Genomic DNA, 24527 nt, shown 5'->3' on the forward strand with positions numbered 1-24527 from the left:
GCGACCCCATAGACGGCAGCCCACCAGGCTCCCCCGTCCCTGGGATTCTCCAGGCAAGAACACTGGAGTGGGCCGCCATTTCCTTCTCCAATGCGTGAAAGGGAAAAGTGAAAGTGAAGTCACTCAGTCGTGTCCAACTCTTAGCGACCCCATGGACTGCAGCCTACCAGGCTCCTCCATCCATGGGATTTTCCAGGCAAGAGTACTGGAGTGGGGTGCCATTGCCTTCTCCAAAATGATATATAACATAACCATATTTATTTAAAGATGTACTCCAGTATCAAATGGCAAAGTTCAGCAATGCAAAGCCGCAATTACTTTTGCACCAACTTAATATCACTGTTTGATTTACCCTAATCCTTAATTCCTAACCTTCAGATATTTGACCAGAAATGAATCTATTTAAGTGATAATAATTCAGCCCACATTTATTCTTATGGACATGGATGGCTTACAAGGGACTTTGCTTTAGGGCTGTTCTCATGTTTGGCTGAGACTCCTTGGGCTTCCCAGTGACAAAGCTAAATTAGAGAACGCATTGGCTTGTGGAAACTAGGAGAGTATTGACATCATAAAGTTTACTGTACCCCAGGGCATGGGCTACACACTGTCCAAAATTTGATTTAAAAGGAATACTTTCAAAGTGATTTCAAAGTTAAAATATGTCTCAATATGATAACATATTGTGCAGTCTCTTACTACATAACCTCCTTAACTAGATAGAAGATGACTGATGTTTGAATTTTGTGACAAGTGGCTTGGGCGGATGGATAGTAATACAGTAATTCAGTTGATTTCTGTCCTCCTTTTGGACCATCTATGGCCTAAATACCATCACTAAGTTTTCTACCTTCCAGTCAGTCAAGGACACTCAAGCACCCCCCCATTTATTTTTAATGATCTCTTATTATAGAAATAATATCAGGTCATTTTATACAATTAGAAAAGATAAATGAGCAAAAGTAGAAAAAATTACATTCCTACGAAGAATATGCATTGGCATTCTTAATACCTTAGTGTATATTCTTTCACACAAGATGTATGTCATCATATATATGATAAATGATGTCATACTGTACAAACTGAAGAACTTGCATTTCTAGTCAAGTATTTCTATTTTTCCATTTCAGTACATTTTCAACTTATCTACTATATATACCATCTTCAGATTTCCCCAGTTGCTCCCAACATAATCCCATTATATTAAAATTGTCTTCTTTCCCAGCTGTCAATACCTATCAGCTAAAACCCTTATGTCCTTGATTTTCTGTACAGAGGTGAGGCCTCTCCCAAGGGGACCTTAGAGAAGCAGAAACAGAAGTGTCTTCTGAAACCCTTAACAGGAGAACAGAAGTATAGAGGAAGTGGATTAGGGTTCTTTGGGGCTTCTAGCATCACGTGCATAGCAGACCAGAACTGAAACTGATGTCTGCAGATACTCTGCTATTCAATTTGAATGGTAGGCTTCCATATAGTTCATATTGTTTTATATTGAAAAAATACTTGGGGTAAAATTCAGATATTTAATTTTCTAAATAATATTTAAATTCAGATATTTAATAAACTCTACCTTTCCCTGATCCACTTATTGCCTAGTGAACTCATGAATGAGGCATTTAGAATAATTTATTCATGGTCAACTTGTACTGGCCGCACCTGGTCACCACTTTTTTCTCGTGATTTGAGGAGAGGAAAGTGTATTCAGGGGCTCCGTGAGCTTAATGCCCAACACGAAATCCTCAGGACTTTCAACTGCATCCACAATTGGACTCCATTGGATTCTCTGGCACTCTATGAACCTCAACGGATTTTTACCTCTTTTTGGTGAAACCATCCTCATCTTTTAAGGTGCTCTGATAACTCAGAGGCTAAAGGCAAGATGTTAAGGAGGTTTTAGTAAAGGTGAAAAAGTACAACTCAATAATGCCAAACCTAGGGGGGAATTTAGTAAGACTATTAAGATTTTGTATATACAAAATTCATTAAATTATCTTTATGTAAAGAGGAGTTGGCAGGATGCTTGCTACCAGCTAATTGGACTTCAGGGAGACTGAAAATCTCTGATTCAAGGCTATTTAAAAGTCACTGTCTTTACAAATTAAAATAAATTGTGTACTATAGGATTTTTTTTCTTTATGTAGCACATGGACTGACTAGTTAAAAATTGTTGCTATCTTGTCAGGCAGAGAGTACTGTATATAACCATATGGTTATAGTATCAGGGTAAGCATCTATTTTTAGCAGAGTTGCTGAGCTTTCTTCCAGAGAGACAACTTACTGGATAGCAGGTCCTTTATGGAAGATTTGGGGAAAACACATCCTTTTTTTCTGATGGGAAGTCTTGCATTTCTCTGAATCCAGCGCAGATGGACTTCCTGCGTGACTCAGAGTGGCCTGTGTCAGAGCTCCTGGTTAGGGCTTCTCTGTTAGCCAGTGGAGGGAAGATTCTCACCCAGTCAATTAAGAAAGAGGCTTGGTATAAGTATGTGTTGCACTGTTCCAGTTTTATTTCTGACATCAGAAAATCTTTATCATCATCACTGCCAGTCCAAAGTAAGGAAATCATTGAGGCTGGAAAGCAAAACATTAACTCATTATTTAAATGTCATTCTTAATTAATTGACATCACATTAACGATTCTGACAGGCTGAGTGATATGATAGATATTTAAATGTCTTTGTTATTCAATGTATTCCTTTTGGAAGTGGCACTTAGAGAAACAGTTTGGGGATGACACTGACTGGGGATTTTCTCTTGGGCACTATGCTCACATTGGCCCAAACTTTTCTTTGTCGGTTTAGTGACTAGTGATTTGTTTGATATAGAAGACATGTGAAGCAAGAGTCCAGAAAAACTCTGGGAGTCAGAGTACCCTGCCCTTGAGCAATCTTTCTACCTCTTCAAGATAAGCTTTCCTTCTTCAGTATGGAAGTGAGTCTGAAAATTCTTCTGGAACCATGTGATGGCATCATGCCACACAGACTGAGTTCTTCAGAAGTGGCTTGCAGAGATGAAGGAAATCAGGCAGACATGCCCTGATGTATGCTCTCATTTTTTTTACATAAAGAAAGTAAAAACTGTTTCTTAGGGAACCAACTTGCCCTCATACTTAACACCTATCTGCAGAAAATGCAGGTAAAGACCATTCATTTGTTCATTCGTTGATCACATTCATTCAGTAACCAGTTAAGAATCTATCGTACAACACAATAAATGCTAGACCTGCAAGGAAGACAACAATGAAGGAATTCTTCTCTCTTCTAAAGATCCCACTTCGAGTAAATGACATATTTAATTTGAAGCTGTCTGAGGATATGTTTCTATGTAGTTCCAGCTCTCGAATATTTGTACTCATAGAGGTGAGCAGTAATATCATAAAGCATTATTCCCAGGTGCAGTTAATTTGTATATTCTTGTGGGACAAGTGCTTGTGATTCATTACTTAGAGTCTTGATATTTGGTCTTGATATTAGGTACTTGGTAAATTTATTTATTGAGGTAGGGGTGTGTGGGTGTGTGTGTATGTGTGTGCATGTGTATACACACTTATGCACATGCACAGTTTGCAGAAACCTCAATGGGATGGGTGCGGGGTGAGTGAAGAGATGAGGACCCAGGTAAAAGCTGGGTAGTGCAAGGTTGCTGGGCTAGTTGCCAGAAGTGGCCTTTGCTCAAGGGGAGCTGTTGGCAGTGGTCAGAGCACTCAGATACAAAGCAAGGATTTCCTAGCAGAAACAAGGCAGAAACCAGTTACTGGGCTCAGGGCAGAAAGGCAGGTGGGACTCACAGTGTGTTTGTCTTGATGCTGAGGCCCCTGGGCTTGGTAACAGTGCTCCTTATATCCTTCAGACCATCTGTACTTGGTTTTAAAGCTTGATGCAGGGCTACTATTGAGGTCAAGTGGATTGCAGGTTGGCAAAGAGAACTGTGGGATAAGAAGCGCAGTCCCATAGAGAGACAAGCTATTTGTGAATGAGGTTATTGAGGACAAATATATTTAGAGAATAAGGCATTTGAGTTGGGTCTCACATGGTGGCTATGCTTTGGACAAGTAGAGATGGGAGAAAGGGCATTCCAGATCATATAGAGGGAGAGGTGGGGGAGAGGAGACGTGTGGGGCATAGAATGTGTGTGAAGGAGTTTGAAAATACATCAGAATCTGGGAGGCAAGTATGGCCTTGGATTCCTAGTCCTATATTTGGAGCCAGGAAAATATTGAATTTACCTGGAAACTTACTAAAAATACAGATACCTAAGGCATAGATCTGAGTTGAGGTCTGGACCACTGCATTTTTGTAATGCTTTCAAGATTTGAGGATGTGTTTGGGGGAGCCATAGATCTGATAAAAAGGACAGAAAATGTGAATGAGGATTGTGGTGCTAGAGAAGGAAAGAAAAGCCTGACGAGACAAGAAAAGGTTAAATGCTTTTGGTGTTACGGATGGATATGCCCAAAAAGCATGTGGAAAGGAGGAACTTTGAGTTCAAGGATGATGAGGACTTCAGGGTTATCTTTTGAAGAAGATATGTGGGCATCTTGGAGATCATCTGTAGCTATAGAGGTGAGGGGAGAAGAAATTACTCTGGTTGGGCAATGTCTGTCTTTATGGGGATGGAAAGAATAAGGACCCTTCCAGAGGTATAATGAGAAGTGAAAAAGACACCAGAACATTTAGGGTCAGGAACACTAAAAGAAATAACATGCTTATGAAGGAGCCAGTAGTCACCAGAATCATAGAGATCAAGTATGAGAAACAAGAATAAGCCATGGGATGTGATGGGTTAGTGGTCGTCATTTTCATCATCATCATTTTTGTTATTTACCCCTTGTGCTGTTTTATTTCCATAGGGTGAGTTCCTGGGAGTGAAACGAGTTCCAGAGTAATTCTGTGTTTATGATTCTTGCTCCACGCTGGTGTGTTGCTTTCCCAAAGAACTGTACTAATTTAAAACGCCACCGGCAGTAGATGAGAGTGCCTCAGCCACGTTGAATATTAGCATTGCAAATGATGGATTTTTTTCTTTTAAAAAAATTTTTTATTAAATTTTATTTTTTAAATTAAATCTATTTATTTTTAAATGAAACAAAGATGAGTGTTTTTAATGATAAAAGGTACAATTCACTAAGAAGAGAGACATCATAAACCATTAGACACCTAACAATAAAGAAACAAAGATACAGAAAGCAAAATCAGAGGAAATATAAGGGAAAAGAAAATATATAATCACAGTGAGACATAGTAACATTTTTCTGAGAATATCAAGTGCAGAAAAATAAGAATAGGAGCATCTTAAATGATGTCATTAATAATTTAAATATGATAGATTTCTATTTATATTAATCTTACAGCCTACACAAATATATTTAAAATTTTGTATTTCATATGTTATTAGATGTCCATAGGACATTTAGAAAAACTGGCAGAAAGATAAACATTGCTAAATTTAAAAAAATATAATTCTTCTTTTTGTGATTCAGTTATACATATACACATATATTATCTTTGAAATTATTTTCCAAAATAGGTTATTACAAGATATTGACTATAGTTCCCTATGCTATACAGTAAATCCTTGTTGCTTGCTGCATATCTATTTTTTTAAATTAGAAATCTAGCATTCTGTTCATACTAAGTCAAACAAGTGGAATCAAAATGGCAAATGATGGTTCTTAATGACTGCCTTCCAAGTATTTATCAGACAACTCTTTCTTATAACCAAAACCAAAAAAAAAAAAGGTAAGAGCAAAGATGCTCTTTAAGGGAAAAATATTAAGACTGTCTACTCTGGAGTCTAAGAAAATGGGAAGAAGACTGGAAACTCCTAACGTGCTCTGAACAGAAAGAAATTAACCACTAATCAGAGAGTGTGGTTATACAACACAGACATCATATCTCTTACTCCTAAGTTATGCTTTCCATGGAGGGCCAGGGATTGTTTTGCATTGTTTGAATTTTTACTTCCTTCTATCTAATAAACTGAGTGAATAAGATTGGGCCAATGAAGAGAGACTTTTGTAGGAAGCTGGATAGTAAAAGGGTGTGATATAAACTTCTGTTTGTCTCTTAATGGGTTCACTGCTAGTTTGAATAATTTTGGTGTCTGTCATATTCTTTTTATTTATAAGAAATATTGAAAAACAGGTTGTTCCACAGATTATTAACTGTTATATGGTAGGCCTTTTTAGATGAGATACCAGAGGCTACACTGTTCAACATGTTTAGTATCCAATAAGTGAGTGATTATTTACCACGGTGTGGGAAGATCCTGTATCTAGAAGTTTGAAACAAGTTGGGAAATGTGACCTTAAAGTCTGTCCAGCTGCCAGTCCAACCGTAGGGCCATGGAGCCATGATGATGCCACATTAGGTTAGAAATCACTAGGTTATTCAATATCTGTGCAAGTAGCAGCTTCCTCATGAAAAAAATCCTCCTGTGGATCCTCAGAGAGTTAACCTAAGAAATCAACCTACAGATGATCAGAGCAGATCAAATACAGCTCTTAAAAATGAGCAAACAAAACCAAGATGGTTTCCCAGACAGGAACAGTAGACAAAATCTAATTGACAGAATTAAAGATTACATTCAGCAAAACGGGTTCTGTTGGTCATCCCAAGAAATTAGGGAAAGTGGAGGCTCTGGCAGCAGTGAGTGGTGGTCTAGTCCTGTTATAAAATGTGGACATGATGGGCATAGGACAGGGAGAAGCTTTAATAGTTAAATATTCATTTTCACTTGTTCTAATTCTAAAGACACTGCTAAAGTCTGACTTCCCAGAAGTCAGTCTTCAAGGAGAAGACTTCTTCAGGCTTGTATAATTGCTCAGCCTGGCATTTGCTGTTCCTGTGACAGATTGGTGACTTGGCATCTAAAATATAACTGATCAGGTCTAGTAGTCTTACTTTAAGGGTTCAATGTGTTCAGGTGAGTTGTAGGTAAATAATAGAACAGCTGTGACCACCTGGGAGCTGCCATACTCTTCCCTTGCCTGAGAAGAGAGAAAAAGGCCCCCAAATTGTCCCATCAGAAACCTGAGCGCAAAGGAGCTGATCCCAGCTCTTATGAGGGAATGCTTCTCACAGTCAGCCAGAGCCAGAGGCCACTCCTCTGTCTGTAGCCAAGGAAGTATCCGTAAAGATAAAAGGTTTGGACCCCAGAGATAAGTGAACAGCAAGGGTGAATCATTGTAATGGATTCGGTCACTTCCATCATTTGAAAGGGATGATGGAACTAGTGTCCAGGGCCAGAAAGAGCTGCTTTCCTTGGACAGAGAACGAGTGCACAGCAGCCGTTTTCACCCCGGCTGTACAGGAGAGCGACTGAGCGACTTCACTTTCACTTTTCACTTTCCTGCATTGGAGAAGGAAATGGCAACCCAACCCAGTGTTCTTGTCTGGAGAATCCCAGGGACGGGGGAGCCTGGTGGGCTGCTGTCTATGGGATCGCACAGAGTTGGACATGACTGAAGCGACATAGCAGCAGCAGTACATGAGAGAGTTTCAAAAAATCTGGATGCCTGGGTCCCACCCCAAACATTCTGATTTCATTGGTTTAAAAGTGGCCTGGGCATTAGGCCAGCGAGTGTGAATCACTTGTTTAGATGCTGATGTATTTGAGGATCAGTGATGCTTTCTGCCTGCCAGCTAGTGGAAGCAATAGTCTAGCCTAGTTAGCTATTCTCTAATGGTGGTTCTAGGATCAGCTGTGAGCATTCCCTGGGAACTTGTTAGAAATACAGATTCTCAGCCCCACCCCAGAACTACTCGAATCAGAATTTCTGGGCTTGAGGATCAGCACCTGTATTTTAACAGTCCCTCCCAGTCATTCTGATCCATGTCAGAGTTTGAAAACCACTGATCTAAGTCCAGACCTTACTACTCGAAGTGTGGTCCACAGCCCAGCAGCATCTACCCTGCTAGGAGCTGTTAGAAATGCCGAATCTCAAGCCACCCCAGACCTACTAAATCAAGACGGGCATTTTAAACGATATTCCCAGGTATCTGTGCATTAAAGTTTAAGGAACACTGGGCCTCCTTGGTGGCTCAGACAGTAAACTTTGAGAAGCACTGGTCTCAGAAACGGGGACCAATTAGTGTTCTCACCAGACTTTAGTTGTCATCTTTCAGTGCCTTTAGGTCAGAGGACACGAGCATAACCGGAACTTACAAGAGGAGTTTAGAAACTGCGTTCTGATACTTCTGCAGGAGGTGCTTAGGTGGGTTCCATTATATAGATGGGGCATTGTGTCAAAGAAACATTGGTAGTAGATACAGTAGCTATTTCACGTTCACGGTAAATGTGGCCTAGTAAAAACAGCTGCTGCTGCTGCTAAGTCGCTTCAGTCGTGTCCGACTCTGTGCGACCCCATAGACGGCAGCCCAACAGGCTCCCCCGTCCCTGGGATTCTCCAGGCAAGAACACTGGAGTGGGTTGCCATTTCCTTCTCTAATGTGAAAGTGAAAAGTGAAAGTGAAAGTGAAGTCACTCAGTTGTGTCTGACCCTTAGCGCCCCCATGGACTGCAGCCCACCAGGCTCCTCCGTCCATGGGATTTTCCCTGCAGGAGTACTGGAGTGGGTTGCCATTGCCTTCTCCTAGTAAAAACAGCTACTGTTTATCAAATACTTACTTTGTGCTGTATAGGTGTAATTGCATGCAATGCCTATAGAAAACCAGAGAGAATCCATCCATCCATCTGTTCAACTATTATTGTATTATATAAGCATGCACTGTGGGACAAATTGAGAAAGGAGCACTGACATATATATATATATATATATATATATATATATATATATATACACACATATATATACACACACACACTACCATATGTGAAATAGGCAGCTAATGCAAAGCTGCTGTATAACAGAAGGAGCCCAGCCTGGCTCTCTGTGATGACCTAGAGGGGTAGCATGGGGGTGGGGGGGACAGGGCGGGAGAGAGGCTCCAGAGGGAGGGAATATAGAAAGAGAGTTATAACTGATTTGCATTGTTGTATGGCAGCTGTATTTGCATTTTTGTATGCCAATACAACATTATAAAGCAATTATCCTGCAATTAAAAAATCAAGAGAAATAAACATGCATCCCAGGCATGGGCCTAGGCATATTCTTATAATTTAGGGATGTAGCTCTTCCTGCTATTTTGAGACTTAATTCCAGAGTTTAACAGCAAACAGTCATAAATACACTGATGTATAATAAAACCATAGGTAAAGATATCTTATGAAAAAAGCAGGATAAGAGAACGGGATGAAGAGTGGCAAGGAAGTGCTGCTTGCGGGAGGTGGTGAGAGAAGGAAAGCCTCTCTGGGCAGGTGACATTTGAACTGAGACAGAAACTAAGCAAGCAAAAGCATGAGCCACATGGCTCTTTGGGGGAAAAAACATCAAGGGGGACACAGTGAGGGAGAGGCTAGCCCTTAGAGATGGACTGGGGAGAGAGCTGCAGGCCAGGTCATGAATTGTCGCATAAGCCATGGTAAATCCTTACAGACAAGGAAACTGAACAGGCTTCTCAAACTTCAAAATGCCCCCGGATGACCTGGGGCCTTATTAAACTGTAGTCCAGAGTCAATGAGTCTGGGTGAGATCTGAGTCTCGGCATTTCCAGCAAGTCCCTGAGATGCCAATGCTCCTGGTCCGTGAACCACTCTCAGGGTAAGCACGAGGGTGCAGGGGTTGAGAACTGAAGCAGCATGTCCACTATCACAGAGCTGGTAAGTCACAGAGGCAAGATTTGAGTCTCAGGTGCCTGACCCCAAAGTCCCCGCTGTCCGTTGGCTGCCTCCCAGGTACTTAAGCCTCACTCACCTGTTAACTATATACCATGCAGGAAATTTAAAGGGCCTACCCGAGAAAGGTCCTTGTGTGCGCTGTTCATGGAAGAGCTCCTTTTATGTGGTGGAGAGATAACAAGGGAAGTTGATAACTATTGGTAACCTTGGTAACCATTGATACTTTGTGCTAGCTCTTGTGAAGTACTTAGAAGACATTAAGACATTCCTGGCATCTTGCGAGACAAATGATATTGCCATTTGTGACCATCTTGGTGTAATACATAAGAAACACCAAAACACCCATGAGCCTCGAAATCTAATGCACTGTAATTGCAGTCACTGACCCAAGGAAGCCAGTTATTCTCCAGGCTCTGCAGTCATGCTCTGCCTGGCCCAGCCTCCCCAGATGCTTCTACTCTGGCCCATTCAAACCCTTGCAGTTGATCGCCATCACTGTGGGGAATGCTTGCTGCTCCCTGGTGTGGCTTGGCTCTGGGGTTCATATGAAGCAGTTTACATGCTCCAGTCAATCATGCTTCAGTATAGAATGAAACGACAATGAAAAGGGGGTGTGTGGGGGTGGTTGAATATTTAGCTCTGGGTTTTCTTCCATGGAAACAACTGTAGCTTCCAGTATCAAGCAGTTGTTCCAAAGGAAGGACGGCTTCTCTTTCTCTTGTCCCTTGATATCCATGGGGTCTTCCTGGCTCCTGGGGGCTGTGGGGGTGACAGAGGGGAGATGTTCTGCGTACATATTGTATATGCTGTTGCCTTGATGAATGACATGGTTTGGTTTGGTTCGTTTCCCTCCCCTTTTGTTAATTCTCTGTGTTCTTCTTCCTTTGTGCTGCGCGATTAGGACCCTGCAGTGGGACACAGACCCCTCAGTGCTGCAGCTGCAGTCAGACTCAGAACTTGGGTATATGTCTGCTCTTTTGTTACTCCTTTTATTATTTCTTTGCTACGGTTGTGTTGAAAGGCCGGAGCCGTTGTTGCTCTTGCCTTTTCCCCTTTGTTGAATTTCCAGTTTGATAAGTTTATTTCCTTCTGTTAGTTTGCCTTCTGCAGTTACGCTTTGAAGAAAGTCTCTCTTTGTGGAAAACACCACAAAAAGATGGCTTTTGACACCCCTCTTTTAATTCCTAGTATTGCAAAACAGCCCTCCCCCAAATGAAAATTACAAGCATATCACCATGCCTCTGCTTCGAGGTGGGGCGCACAAGTTCTGTGACGACAGATATGTTTAACTTGATCCTCGCCATCTTCCCCTTGACTGACAAGTTACCTTAAGTTAATCTTTGTCTAAAACCAGTATGAAAATGTGTCTTGTTTGTTGCCCTTTCACTTTTTTGGGAACTCACAATTGGCATTTAATTTGAATCCAGTTTGAGGGTATAAAGATTCCTGTTAAAGAAAAAAATAACGGTTTGTTGAATGCCTCGATATTAAGAAATCTCAAAATTATTTGATTATGGATAATGTCTCCTGCATCCTAAAGATCATTTTTTTTTTCAGGTGGAAATGTATGGTAAAAGGTAGCCTCAAAATTGAAAATTCTTCCACAAAGAATAAAATGCACAGGCAATTCCTGGAAACTTAGTTTACTTCTGTTCCAGGGTTAGAGTTAGCTGTATTCATGCAGGAGATGTTTCCAGTGGGTCCTACCTGTGTGCAAGCTTAGGAGCGCCGACTATGTGCTTCTTTTCAACTTGCTTTGGTGAATTCAGATCATCTTGAAATCAGCCATGGTAGGGGTGTTTACACCACAGAAGCTGACAAATGCTTCAAACCAGGGCTTATTCCCTTTCCCTCAAGCAAGTTATTGAACATTTACCAACATGCCACTGGGTACCTCCATATGTGAGTAACAGATTTTATTCCAATATTTTGTAAAGCTATTACTTTTTATTTCTAAATATAACCTGATGAATCCTGATGTGGGCATTTATTATTTATTTGAATTTCTGAGATTTCTGGGCTTGTATCTGTGAGTTTCTATCAATTTTAGTACCTACTGTAGACATGTTAAGGTGAAGGGCTATCTTTATGTTAGGTTAAATGCCATCTGCTGTGTCCCTTTATGCATGCAAAAGTTTTCTGCAGACTCTTAACACTGCTAAGCCAAAGAAATATCCTAACATTTTGGGTAACTGATACACTGTTTTTTTTGACACTACTAAATTATTGGCTGTTGAGTTATAGAGTTCACTGTATGTTTTATTTCCACTTGTATTATTTAAATAACCAAAAAAAAAATATGGCTTAAATCAAGCAGAAAAACAATGAATACATAATATATTACTGTTCAGGGGAATTTCAGAGAGTAATTCTTCAATATTTCATTGTGGTTTTTATAACAAGGAGGCTAGAACTGGCAGAGACTTTGCCGTATGCACTTAACAGATTTTTTAGACAGATTGTGACATTGGTAAATTATACGTGCTGGTGTGGAACAGTTAGGAATTTTCCTATTTTTATCTGTTTTCCAGACAAAAACTCAGTTAACTATGCAGATGAAAAATTATCCTAGGGAGATGGCATATCTGTGACTTCCACCTTGCCAGCCATATTTTATTTCAGAGTGGACACAGTGAGTCAGAGAAAATGGGAAATGAGACTTTTTTGTGGTTTGTCTTAGAGTTTGGAAGGAATGTTCAAAGAATATTTGAGAGAGGAGGTTGTTTCAGTCACGTTACAATTTCAAATACGGATTTAATGAAATTTTCTGTCTTGTAAATAGTCCTGTGCAGGCAGTCTTCCTGTCACACATGTTTTTATGAAGTATTGTTTGTTGTTCAGTTGCTAAGTCGTGTCAACCTCCTTTGTGACCCCATGGATTGTGCAGCCTGCACAGGCTCCTCTGTCCCTGGCATTTCTCAGACAAAAATACTGGAGTAGGGTGCAATTTCCTTCTCCAGGGATTCTCCCCAACCCAGGGATTGAACCCACATCTCTTGCGTCTCCTGCGTTGGCAGGTGGATTCTTCACCACTGAGCCACCAGGGAGGCCCTTTATGAAGTATGTCTCAGGCAACAAGAGTTTTGTCAAGACATGTTCAGTTCCTCTTCTTGATTCTGCGCATAGAGTTGACCATAACACATAACTGGCTCTGTCAGCTGATTCTTTTTTAACAGCTTTATTGAAGTATAATTAACATTAAAGACATGACACACATTTGAAGTATTCAGAATGGCAGGTTTTAATGTATACGCACTCGTGAAGTCGTCACTGCAACCAAGGTAATAAGCAGAGTCATCGCCCCTAAAGGTTTTTTCCCACCCCTTTGTCATCTTCGCACCTGCTTCTACCCCTCCTCCCAGACACCTGATCTGCGTTATGTCCCCGTCCCTTAGTTCACATCTCCGAGAATATCATTGTAAATGATATTCCCTTTCACAGTAAATGTGGCCTAGTAAAAAGAGCTGCTGCTGTTAAGTGGCTTCAGTCGTGTCCAACTCTGTACGACCCCATAGACGGCAGCCCACCAGGCTCCCCCGTCCCTGGGATTTTGGAGTGGGTTGCCATTTCCTTCTCCAATGCATGAAAGGGAAAAGTGAAAATTATTATCTGGAGACTCATTCATGTAGGTGTGTCTCAGTAATTCATTCCTTGTATTTGCTGGCTAATGTGTTGTATGGATACATCGCAGTTCATTTATTCGGTCACTTTTGATGTGCATTTGGGTTGTTTCCATTACAAATAAAAATGCTATGAACATTTATGTACAAATATTTTTAGCCAATATGTGTGCATTTCTTTTGCATAAGTATCACCAAAGTGGAATGGCTGAAGCATATAATGAATGTATATTTAAACTGCCAAACTGTTTTCAAAAGAGTTTTGCCATAATACGTTCTCACAAGTAGTGTATGAGAGCCTCAGTTCCTCCACATTCTGGACAACGCTTGGTTTCGACTTTTGAAAAATTATTTTTTTACTGTTATTAAAGAAATATAATGGTATCTCATTGTGGTTTTAGTTTGAATTTTCCCAGTGACTAATGGTGCTAGGTTATCTTTTTGTGTGCATATTTGCTATTTGAATATCTTCTCTGATTAAATGTCTGCTTAAATTTTTCTGAACTTATTATTTACGAATTGAGTTGTTGGTTTTCACATTACAAAGGTTTCATGTATTTGGAATACAATCCTTTACCTGAAACACAATGTGTAAATATTTTCTCCCAGTTTGTCACTTGCCTTTTTCATTCTCTTAATAGTGTCTTTAAGAATGGAAACCTTTTTGATTTGACAAATTCCAGCCTTCAACTTTGTTCTTTTATGAGTCATGCTTTTTAGTGACATCAGTTTGTAGTAATTTCTTAAATAGTTGGTAGAATGTAATTCACTTGTGAGACCATTTGAATTTGAAATTTTATTTTGGGAAGTTTAAAAATACAAATTTAATAACTTGAGCAGTAATGGAGCTATTGAGGTTATCTATTTTTTTTTTTTTTTTTTGAGTGAGCTTTGACAGTTTGTGATCTTTGAAGTAATATGGCCATTTTGTCTCTGTTGGCAAATGTGTTGGCCTAAAATTGTGTATACATTCCTTCATCATCCTTTAATTATTTGCAAACTCTGTAATTACCTCTCTCTTTCCTGATAATTGGCAACTTTTGTCTTGTGTTTTTTCCTTCTGATAAGTATGGCTAGGTGTTCATCAGTTTTATTGATCTTCTCAAATAACCAGCATTTGGTTTCATTGATATTTCTTGTTTTTCTATCTTCTATTTGATTGATTTCTACTCTGATATTAGTTATTGCTTCTCATTTGCTTAATTTGTATTTAATGTGCTTTGTTTAGTTCTTTAAGTGGAAGCAGAAGTCAGTGACTTGAGAATAATATAGATGTGTAGTGCTGTTTCTAATATAGGAGTTAATGCTGTTAAATGTCCCTTAAGCATTAAGTTCATGTCATCTTGCAGATTCTTACACAGTTGTTGTCATTTTCATTTGGTTAAAAACACTTTCCAATTTCTCTCTTTATTTCATCTTTAACTGATGAGTTGTTTTGAAGTGTATCATTTACATTACACATATTTGGAGATTTTTCAGAGACCTTTCTGTTACTGATTTATAACTTATTTCTACTGTGGTTAGAGAACATACTTTGTATATTATTTGTGTATCATTTTAAACTCCTTAAGACTTATGACTCATTGCATAATCTGTCTTAGTAAAAGTCCTGTGTACCCTTGAAAAGGGTGTGTATTCTGTTCTTATTGGGTAGAATATTCCAGATTTGTCAATTAGATCAAGTTGGATGATTATGATGTTCCAGTCTTTTATATCTTTTATGTCTACGGCTTCTAACAATTATTAGGAGAAGAGTGTTGACGTTCCCAACTACAGTTTTGAGTTTTTCTGTTTCTCTTCGCGATACTATCAGCTCTTATTTCGTGTATTTTGAAATTTTGTTATTAGGTACATAAATGTTTGGGATGCTTATATCTTTTGATGAGTTGATTCATTTATCATTATGAAATGAACTTCTTTATCACTAGTAATACATTTTGCTCTGAAAACTGCTTTGTCTGGTGTTAATAGGGCCACCCTAGCTTCCTTCTGACATATGTTAACATGGTCTATCTTTTCTCGTCCTTTTGCTTTTTTAACCTGTTTGTTGCTTTACATTGAAAGTGCATTTCTTATACGTGTCATATAAATGGATCTTGCATTTTTATTATGTTGTGATAATATCTGCCTTTTAGTTGGAGTATTTATATCATGTACATTTAATGTGACTATGGATATGGTTAGATTTAAATCACTGTGATATTAATATCTGCTCTCAGACTGGTTCCAAATAGGAAAAGGAGTTCATCAAGGCTGTATATTGTCACCCTGTTTATTTAACTTACATGCAGTACATCATGAGAAACGCTGGACTGGAAGAAACACAAGCTGGAATCAAGATTGCCGGGAGAAATATCAATAACCTCAGATATGCAGATGACACCACCCTTATGGCAGAAAGTGAAGAGGAACTCAAAAGCCTCTTGATGAAAGTGAAAGTGGAGAGTGAAAAAGTTGGCTTAAAGCTCAACATTCAGAAAACGAAGATCATGGCATCCGGTCCCACCACTTCATGGGAAATAGATGGGGAAACAGTGGAAACAGTGTCAGACTTTATTTTTTGGGGCTCCAAAATCAGTGCAGATGGTGACTGCAGCCATGAAATTAAAAGACGCTTACTCCTTGTAAGGAAAGTTATGGACAACCTAGACAGCATATTCAAAAGCAGAGACATTACTTTGCCAACAAAGGTTCGTCTAGTCAAGGCTATGGTTTTTCCTGTGGTCATGTATGGATGTGAGAGTTGGACTGTGAAGAAGGCTGGGCACCGAAGAATTGATGCTTTTGAATTGTGTTGGAGAAGACTCTTGAGAGTCCCTTGGACTGTAAGGAGATCCAACCAGTCCATTCTGAAGGAGATCAGCCCTGGGATTTCTTTGGAAGGAATGATGCTAAAGCTGAAACTCCAGTACTTTGGCCACCTCATGCAAAGAGTTGACTCATTGGAAAAGACTCTGATGCTGGGAGGGATTGGGGGCAGGAGGAGAAGGGGACGACACAGGATGAGATGGCTGGATGGCATCACTGGCTCGATGGACGTGAGTCTGGGTGAACTCCGGGAGTTGGTGATGGACAGGGAGGCCTGGTGTGCTGTGATTCATGGGGTTGCAAAGAGTTGGACACGACTGAGCGACTGATCTGATCTGATCCTATATATTCTTCTTTCTTGATATTATTTTGAACTTTCTTTTGTATTATTGCATTTTTTATGATTCTATTTTACTACTTCTTGATGTTAACCATATTTCTTCATGTTATTATTTTAGTGGTTGCTTTAGTGTTTATAATGTACATCTTTGGCTTATCTTATTGTGGTTTTGATATGCCATCATCTGTTGGTTCTGGGTCAGTTTCAACTGATTGACTTATCTCTACCTTATAGTTATGTTTTCCTTCTTGTTTGTATGTATGCTGATTTTTGACTAATATCAGACATTGTGACTGTTGGCTACGTATTGGATATATTGGAATTCCTATAAATCTTGAGGTTTGTTCTGAGATATGGTCAGTTCACTTGAAAACACTCTGATTCTTTCAAATCTTTTTATGGTTTGTTAGTTGGGACTGGAGCAGTGCTCAGTCTGTGACTAATTGATTTTGGTATTGAGGCAAGATCCTTTATATGCATTCTATACAACTTTGATGGTTTCCTGCCTGGGTGGGCGGAAACAGGAACATTTGTGTTCCTGTGTGCATGCCTGAAACTATTACCTCTAATTCCTCCAGGTAGTTTTCCCCTTGGCCTCAGGTAATTTCTTCATTAGTATCCCATGATCATAGGATACTAAGCTGAAACCTCGAGAGATCTTCCCTGCTGCACCACACACAGCCTAAAAGCTCTCAGTTCAGTAAACTTAGGGAGTATAGGACTTGTCTTATGTTTCTCTGCTCTTATGTGTCCCTTTCCTTCATTGCTTAACCTCTGCTGCTGCTGCTAAGTCACTTCAGTCATGTCCAACTCTGTGCGACCCCGTAGACGGCAGCCCCCCAGGCTCTCCCGTCCCTGGGATTCTCCAGGCAAGAACACTGGAGTGGGTTGCCATTTCCTTCTCCAATGCATGAAAGTGAAGTCGCTCAGTCGTGTCCGATTCTTAGCGACCCCATGGACTGCAGCCTACCAGGCTCCTCCATCCATGGGATTTTCCAGGCAAGAGTACTGGAGTTGGGTGCCATTGCCTTCTCCACTTAACCTCTAGTATCTTGCAAACTGTTGTTTCATTCAAATTTCTGTCCTTTTCGGGAGTTGTTTCAGATGGAGGATAAATCTGGTCATCTTGACCAGAAGCACCAACATTGTGTCGCTTTTGTATGCTGTTATATTAACTATGTGATCAGCAAAACAGGTCCCAGAATAGAGGAATAAGGGAGAAAAGAATAGCTTCAAGAAAATTGTGAATAAAGAAAAGTTCTTTATTTTTTACCAAGTAACTGCTTATGAAAGCACCCCAAATACTTAAATTTCGTAGGCAATTATAATAATTATATATTTATAATTATAATAAAGTATAATTATATAATATAATGAATATTATATTTTAATAATATAAACATTATAATTTAATGTTTTAATGATATAAATTATTGTGATACAATATATAAAATATAATAAATACTATAATATAACTATAATATTTAAGTGAATTGAAGATGGTCAAAGTAAAAAACAAAATAATAGGATAAAAAGAGTAAGTTAAAAGATCATAGGATCTAAAAGTTTATACTGACTGGCAGGTGAGTAAATGCATTGAAATTTGGACAACTTTGAGGGAGGGATTGTGTTTTAAATGTCTCTTTGTTGTCTTATGAAGGGACGTTAGGTCAAATTCCACTGTGAGATTGATGGTCTTTAGGGAGATGTGTTGCGTCAACATAAGGGGTGCAGTGGAGAGAGGGAGGCAGAGATTCTCAGTGAGGAGTAGAAATCGATGAGTAACAAGGGTGTTTTGTTGCCCTTTGCCCTATATTGTTAGGCTTAATATATAGGAATATATAGTGGCTTCTGATTTTATTGAAGCCTCACAATTATATTTCCTCTGTGTCTTAGTGTATTAAACTCTTAGTAGGATTTTTGAGATATTTGGAATCAAAGTGACATGAGAAAAAACTGAGGCTGTGAAGGATTTGGTTGCTCCTTACCTCAAAGAGGAACTTAGAGAGTCCTCCAGTCCTTGGGAGACTTTGTTAGAAGGTGGTGACCTCTTCTCTCAACCTTCTCTTTCACCTCTCTTTTCTGCTGAAAGAGAGAGTGAATATTACTCCTGAATCCACCAGGCACCATCTCAAACTGCTGTGGTGAAACAGAGTGATCCCTCTGTTAAGAACAGAATTTAAACCAGCTCTGTAACGGCACCAGAAAAACACATATCCTTCAAGATGGTGGGAGGTGTTTGAGAAGATCTCACCTGCCAGTTCTAGAGATCTTTTCATGTTTTAAAGTTACTTTTCATTTGCCTAGCAGAATAGTAATAACCTCATTAGCTTTTGATGAAGTACCCTCTTTAGGCTTATTCTCCGTAGTTTGTCAGAAATTACTTTGCATTATGTTTAAATCTCTGAATTAATTTTTAAGGTTTCCCACATGACAGTACCTGGAATTTTCTTGAGAATGATATGGGTTGTATTCTTGATCCAGCTGACAGTCTCTGCCTTTTCAGTAATACCTAATCATACTTTCTAGAGAAACTGGAATATGGAACAGCAGCTTGGGAGGGGTGTGCGTGTGTATCAAAAGGTAATAGTAAAAGGCATTTCAGAATCTTTAAATATACAGCGAATTCTGACCCATGAAAAACTTTGATAAATTGATTTTTAACAGATCCAGTCAAAATTTTGGCACAAGAGAGGGAAAAAGTACTTTGTTTACAAAGTCCTCAAACATTTCTTGAGAAGTTGTTACCTGCTGGTCTTTGTTCTCTGCCCTCAAGAACCCCGAGTAAGCAATTATAGGATATTTTCTGTTCTGTGCTCACAACTGGATTTTCATAAAATAACATTCCTCTTTTATTCCGTTTCAGTAAAATTAATATGGTCAGTTGGGAAGGATGTATCCTTACCCTTTGGTACTCAGTGACTTGAAGATTTCTATAATTTTAATAGCTTTTACATTACAACTTCTACAGAAGGTTGTTCATAAATATTAAGTCAATTAAAGGACAGTCTGTAAAATTTTTATATCATTGTTGTCATTTATATGCAATATTGGAGAGAATACATTTTCATACCTTCTGATCTTATAAATCTAAACTTTCAATTTCCTTTATGAAGTGGCTACTTGATAGATAGCACAGCTCCCACCAGTATTGCCAAGCTCTGTATAACCATGACTATTTTGACTTTTTTCCCATCCTGGGAATTTGCAAGGTTTACTTGTGTGGTGAAGTTGAAGGCAGACCATTTAACTGTGCCTGTTGACTGAACCAGACTTGACATTTGCTTCTGTTGAGGAGAAATAATTTGGCTGCCAAGCCAATATCTCTGCACAGTAAGAAGCAAATATCATGGAAATGAACTAAATACTTCCTGGAATGATTTTTTGAATGTGAACATAGATAGCGGAAACCAATCCTTCTTGAGGTCAACCATCGAGCTGCTTCCCAGCCCTGGGAGAAGAACACCCACTCTGAACACAGAGGATGCACTGCGTGTGGGGGGCCGCGATGCTGGGTACCCCATCTCCACCTTCCCTCTGTGTGAAGTCCCATTCACAACTCTCAGAGCAAGTCCTGGAGACGTCACGCACCTTATGATACCAGCACACAGTGTTAGGAAAACAAGCTGACTTTTTGTCATTTTTAACAACTTCTTTCATATTTCATGAGTTTCTGTGCTCTTAGTGCTCTCGGCGCTTATCTCCTATGGATGCAGCATTTTCTTATGTGCCTCTAGGTGGGTGGCTGCCAGGACCACATTTTCTCCTTTCTCTTTTTTTCATAGCTTTGGTCTTAAGCTTCAGATAGTTGGAAAACTCCTCACTCATAAACTCACCCACTGAGGTACTCATTTGTATCCCAAAGCAGATCTTTCTCTGGATTCCCCAGTGTCTTCCAGTTGCACTACTTACTTTCTTCCCATAAGGCGTGAAGGCTTGACATAGTCTCCAGTTTATTCCTTTTCTTTCACCCTCTGTACCAAGTGAATTGCCTTAATTCTTTTCCAGCATCACCGTCTACAGCCTATCCTTCCTGTTCCCAGTGGCAGCAGCCCTCAGCGCTTTCTCATCACCCTGGACCTCATCTCCACATTGTCTACACTGAGGGTTGCAGCTCCAGGATTCATGCCTCTGGCTGCCCTCCTTTGAATTAATGCTTCATCTGGGCTCTCTGGTTACTGAAGCCACCCATTGTCTGTTGGAAGGTCCTTTTTCAATCCCCCTTTCCTTTACACTTAGCTTACTAGCCCCACCGCCCCCTCCAGCCTGGTCGCTCATTTGTCCAAGAGGGAGATTCAGACTCTGTTCTTCACATAGGTTGCATGTGTGCTCAGCCCTGTCTGACTCTTTATGACCCTCTGGACTGTAGCCCACCAGCCTCCTCTGTCTAGGGGATTTCCCAGGCAAGAATACTGGAGTGGGTTGCCATTTCCTCCTTGAGGGCATATTCCCAACCCAGGGATTAAACCTGCATCTCCTGTGTCTACTGCATTGGCAGGCAGATTCTCGACCACTGCGCCACTTGGGAAGCCCTCTTCACATAGTTGCTGCATTTTTAAATGTCGCCTTGAAGCTGTCATTTTTTAGTAACTTTCAATAATTCTTCATTGTCTACAATGTAAAGTTCAAGTTCTTTAGCCTGAGATTTAAAGCCCGCAAATTATCTGGCCTTAGTGCTACTCTCTGACCAACCTAGATAGCATACTGAAAAGCAGAGACATCACTTTGCCAACAAAGGTCCGTCTAGTCAAGGCTATGGTTTTTCCAGTGGTCATATATGGATGTGAGAGCTGGATTGTGAAGAAAGCTGAGTGCCGAAGAATTGATGCTTTTGAACTGTGGTGTTGGAGAAGACTCTTGAGAGTCCCTTGGAGATCCAACCAGTCCATCCTAAAGGAGATCAGTCCTAGGTGTTCATTGGAGGGACTGATGCTGAAGCTGAAACTCCAATACTTTGGCCACCTCATGCAAAGAGTTAACTCATTGGAAAAGACTCTGATGCTGGGAGGGATTGGGGGCAGGAGGAGAAGGGGATGACAGAGGATGAGATGGCTGGATGGCATCACCGACTTGATGCACATGAATTTGGGTGAACTCCAGGAGTTGGTGATAGACAGGGAGGCCTGGCGTGCTGCGGTTGATGGAGTCACAAAGAGTCGGACACAACTGAGTAACTGAACTGAACTGAACTGAAGTGCTACTCTCTAAATTTATCTTCTGCTGCTACTCAACTAAGTCTTCTGTTCTGAAAACCTGGTCTCCCAGGCATCAAATGTGAATTCAGTCTTTAGATCTTGGTCTAGGGATCTGCTCCCTAGAACACCACCTCATTCCTTTTTACTTGACTGAGTCTTACGTCTCCTTCAAGACTTACATCAGGCCTTCAGTTCTAAGTGAAACTTGTTTCATTTACCCAAACGCATAGTAATCTGCCTGTTGTACTCTCCTGTCCCACTTATAATGTCAATCGCTCATGTTGGCTCTTATTCTGTTACCTTTCATTCTTATGTGTTTTTTGGGGTGTTTGTTTAGTCTCCTTGTCCTCTGTATTGCTAGGAGCTGGCCTGGTTCTGTGCCTCAGAAATGGTGTGTGGTTGCTGATAATGGTGTTGGCTTAAAGAGTTCCTGTGCCAGTTGTCAAGGACAGTGTAGGTGACCACATACCATTTTTGGACAAAGCAGAAAGTGGCACCATCATCACTCTCACTATCTTAAGGGCCTCTTTTTTGAGAAACCTCAAGGAATTTTACAAGGAGCACTAGGAGACAAGGTCACTGGCAGCACTGTTCGTGTCTGCTGGGGATGAAACACTCACATGCAAACAAGCATGGATGAAAACCCAGCAGGGTTGAGTCTGGAACCAGTGTAGACGTTCTTTCATTCCCTGGCCTTGATCTGCCTTGGCATCTGGCCAAATAGCTCCTTATCTCTGGGAACATCCTCTTGAGTTGTCTGCTTGACTTCCAGGTTTCTTCCCTGCTCCAGAGACTGCCTGTCAGTACAGTGACCCCTTTTATTTTCTGGCTGCTGAGTGCTGCACACTGGCTTCCGATCCAAGACTCTGCCACTTTATCTGCTGCCCACACTCCTGCCACCAGCTTTAACCAGTATATCCTCAACTTTATAATTTCCAGTCCCTGGACACTCTGAGACTGCTACTCGCAGGCCCATTATAGAGAGTCTTCTGTGACTCACAATTTGTAAAGTTTGAACTGTTTCTTAGATGCTTGGTATATTCTTACTGTGGCTTTTCTGTACCTTCACATAGCCTCTTATACTGTGACATTAAAAAAAAAGTCTACTAATATGAGTCTTGTCTACTTTCAGTATTGCTGATGGGTCAGAAACTGAATCATCAACTCTGATGTAAGTGCATCTTTGAAGATTAGCTGATATCATCTGTGAAATTCCTACAGTAGCCTTCTTGCTTAATACTTGTAGCAGTGTGGAACCAGATCTCCAATATTACTGGGTTCCCTTTTGAGTCCAGTAGATAGTATTGTAATATCAGTGCAGTTTCCTTCATTTACCTTGAGTATGAAATGCAGGACATCAGGTTTGCTGCATCTGATTTACTTGGTCTGAAATAAGAGTATCAAAAAGAGTTGAATTGTATCTAACTGATTCAGGAAGAACTTGGTGATGCTAATGATAGGGATGAATGATGTGCTCAGTGTTCTGAAGGCCTTCATGATCCCTGGAAAGCTCTCAAGTGATGAAGTCCCTCCTCTTGAATCTTGTCCTCATATAGTCAGAGTTTGCCAGTGCTTGAGGCCCATGGGCATCAACAGGGATCAATATTCATGGCAAAACCTTCCTCTGCTCCCCTGTACAATCTTGCCACTGAGCATTAAGAAAAATTAAGCATGAGTCAACTGGATATCCAGAACTGGATATCCAATCTAGATATCCAGAAGCATGAAGCTGAGCCCCTACTTCACATATATGCCAAATGGATTCAAAACACACCAGAGACCTAAATGTGAGAGCTAAAACTATACAACTCTTAGGAGAAAGTAGAGTTGTAAACCTTTGTGACCTTGGATTGGGCAGTGGTTTCTTAGATTCACAAAAGGCACTAGCAGCTAATGAGAAAAATAAATGAACGTCATTACAATTTAAAACTTTTGTTCTTCAAAAGGCATCATTAGGAAAGTGAGAAGGCAACCCACAGAATGGGATTAAATATTTACAAATAATACATCTGGTAAGGGCTTCCCAGGTGGTACCACTTGCAAGAATCCATCTGCCAGTGCAGGAGGTGCAGAAGACATGGGTTCCATCCCTGGGTCGGGAGGAAGATCCCCTGGAGGAGGAAATGGCAACCCACTCCAGTATTCTTGCCTTTAGAATCCCATGGACAGAGGAGCCTGACAGGCTGCAGACCATGGGGTTACAAAAGATTGGTCATGACTGAGCAACAGGGCATACAGTTCAGTTCAGTCGCTCAGCCGTATCTGGCTCTGCGACCCCATGGACTGCAGCACGCCAGGCTTCCCTGGCCATCACCAACTCCCAGAGTTTACTCAGAGTCATGTCCATTGAGTCGGTGATGCCATCCAATCATCCCATCCTCCGTCATCTGCTTCTCCCACCCTCAACCTTTCCCAGCATCAGGGTCTTTTCAAATGATTCAGTTCTTCACATCAGGTGGCCAAAGCTGAGTTTCAGCTTCAATATCAGTCCTTTCAGTGAATATTCAGGACTGATTTCCTTTAGGATAGACTGGTTGGATCTCCTTGCTGTCCAAGATACTCTCAAGAGTCTTCTCCAACACCACAGTTCAAAAGCATCAATTCTTTGGTGCTCAGCCTTCTTTATAGTCCAACTCACACATCCATACATGACTACTGGAAAAACCATAGCTTTGATTAGACAGACCTTTGTTGACAAAGTAATGGCTCTGCTTTTTAATATACTGTCTAGGTTGGTCATAACTTTTCTTCCAAGGAGCGAGCGTCTTTTAATTTCATGGCTGCAATCACCATCTGCAGTGATTTTGGAGCCCCAAAAAATAAAGT

At 40.4% G+C, this 24527-nt stretch overlaps 1 protein-coding gene across 9 annotated transcripts in view; it reads left to right on the plus strand.

Moving 5' to 3' along the window:
- Positions 1 to 24527, plus strand: part of DYNC1I1 (dynein cytoplasmic 1 intermediate chain 1) — a 379170-nt gene that overhangs the window by 61918 nt on the left and 292725 nt on the right. For 6 of the 9 annotated variants that reach the window (XM_059885731.1, XM_005205164.4, XM_059885729.1 and 3 more), the window contains exon 5: positions 10640 to 10699. The exons of the other annotated variants lie outside the window; for them this stretch is intronic. In XM_059885731.1, coding sequence (XP_059741714.1) covers positions 10640 to 10699 — 60 coding nt within the window. The remainder of the gene's footprint in view (positions 1 to 10639; positions 10700 to 24527) is intronic. 9 annotated transcript variants of the gene reach the window in all.

This window comes from Bos taurus, chromosome 4, assembly GCF_002263795.3.
Source record: "Bos taurus isolate L1 Dominette 01449 registration number 42190680 breed Hereford chromosome 4, ARS-UCD2.0, whole genome shotgun sequence".
Classification (NCBI taxonomy): Eukaryota; Metazoa; Chordata; class Mammalia; order Artiodactyla; family Bovidae; genus Bos; species Bos taurus.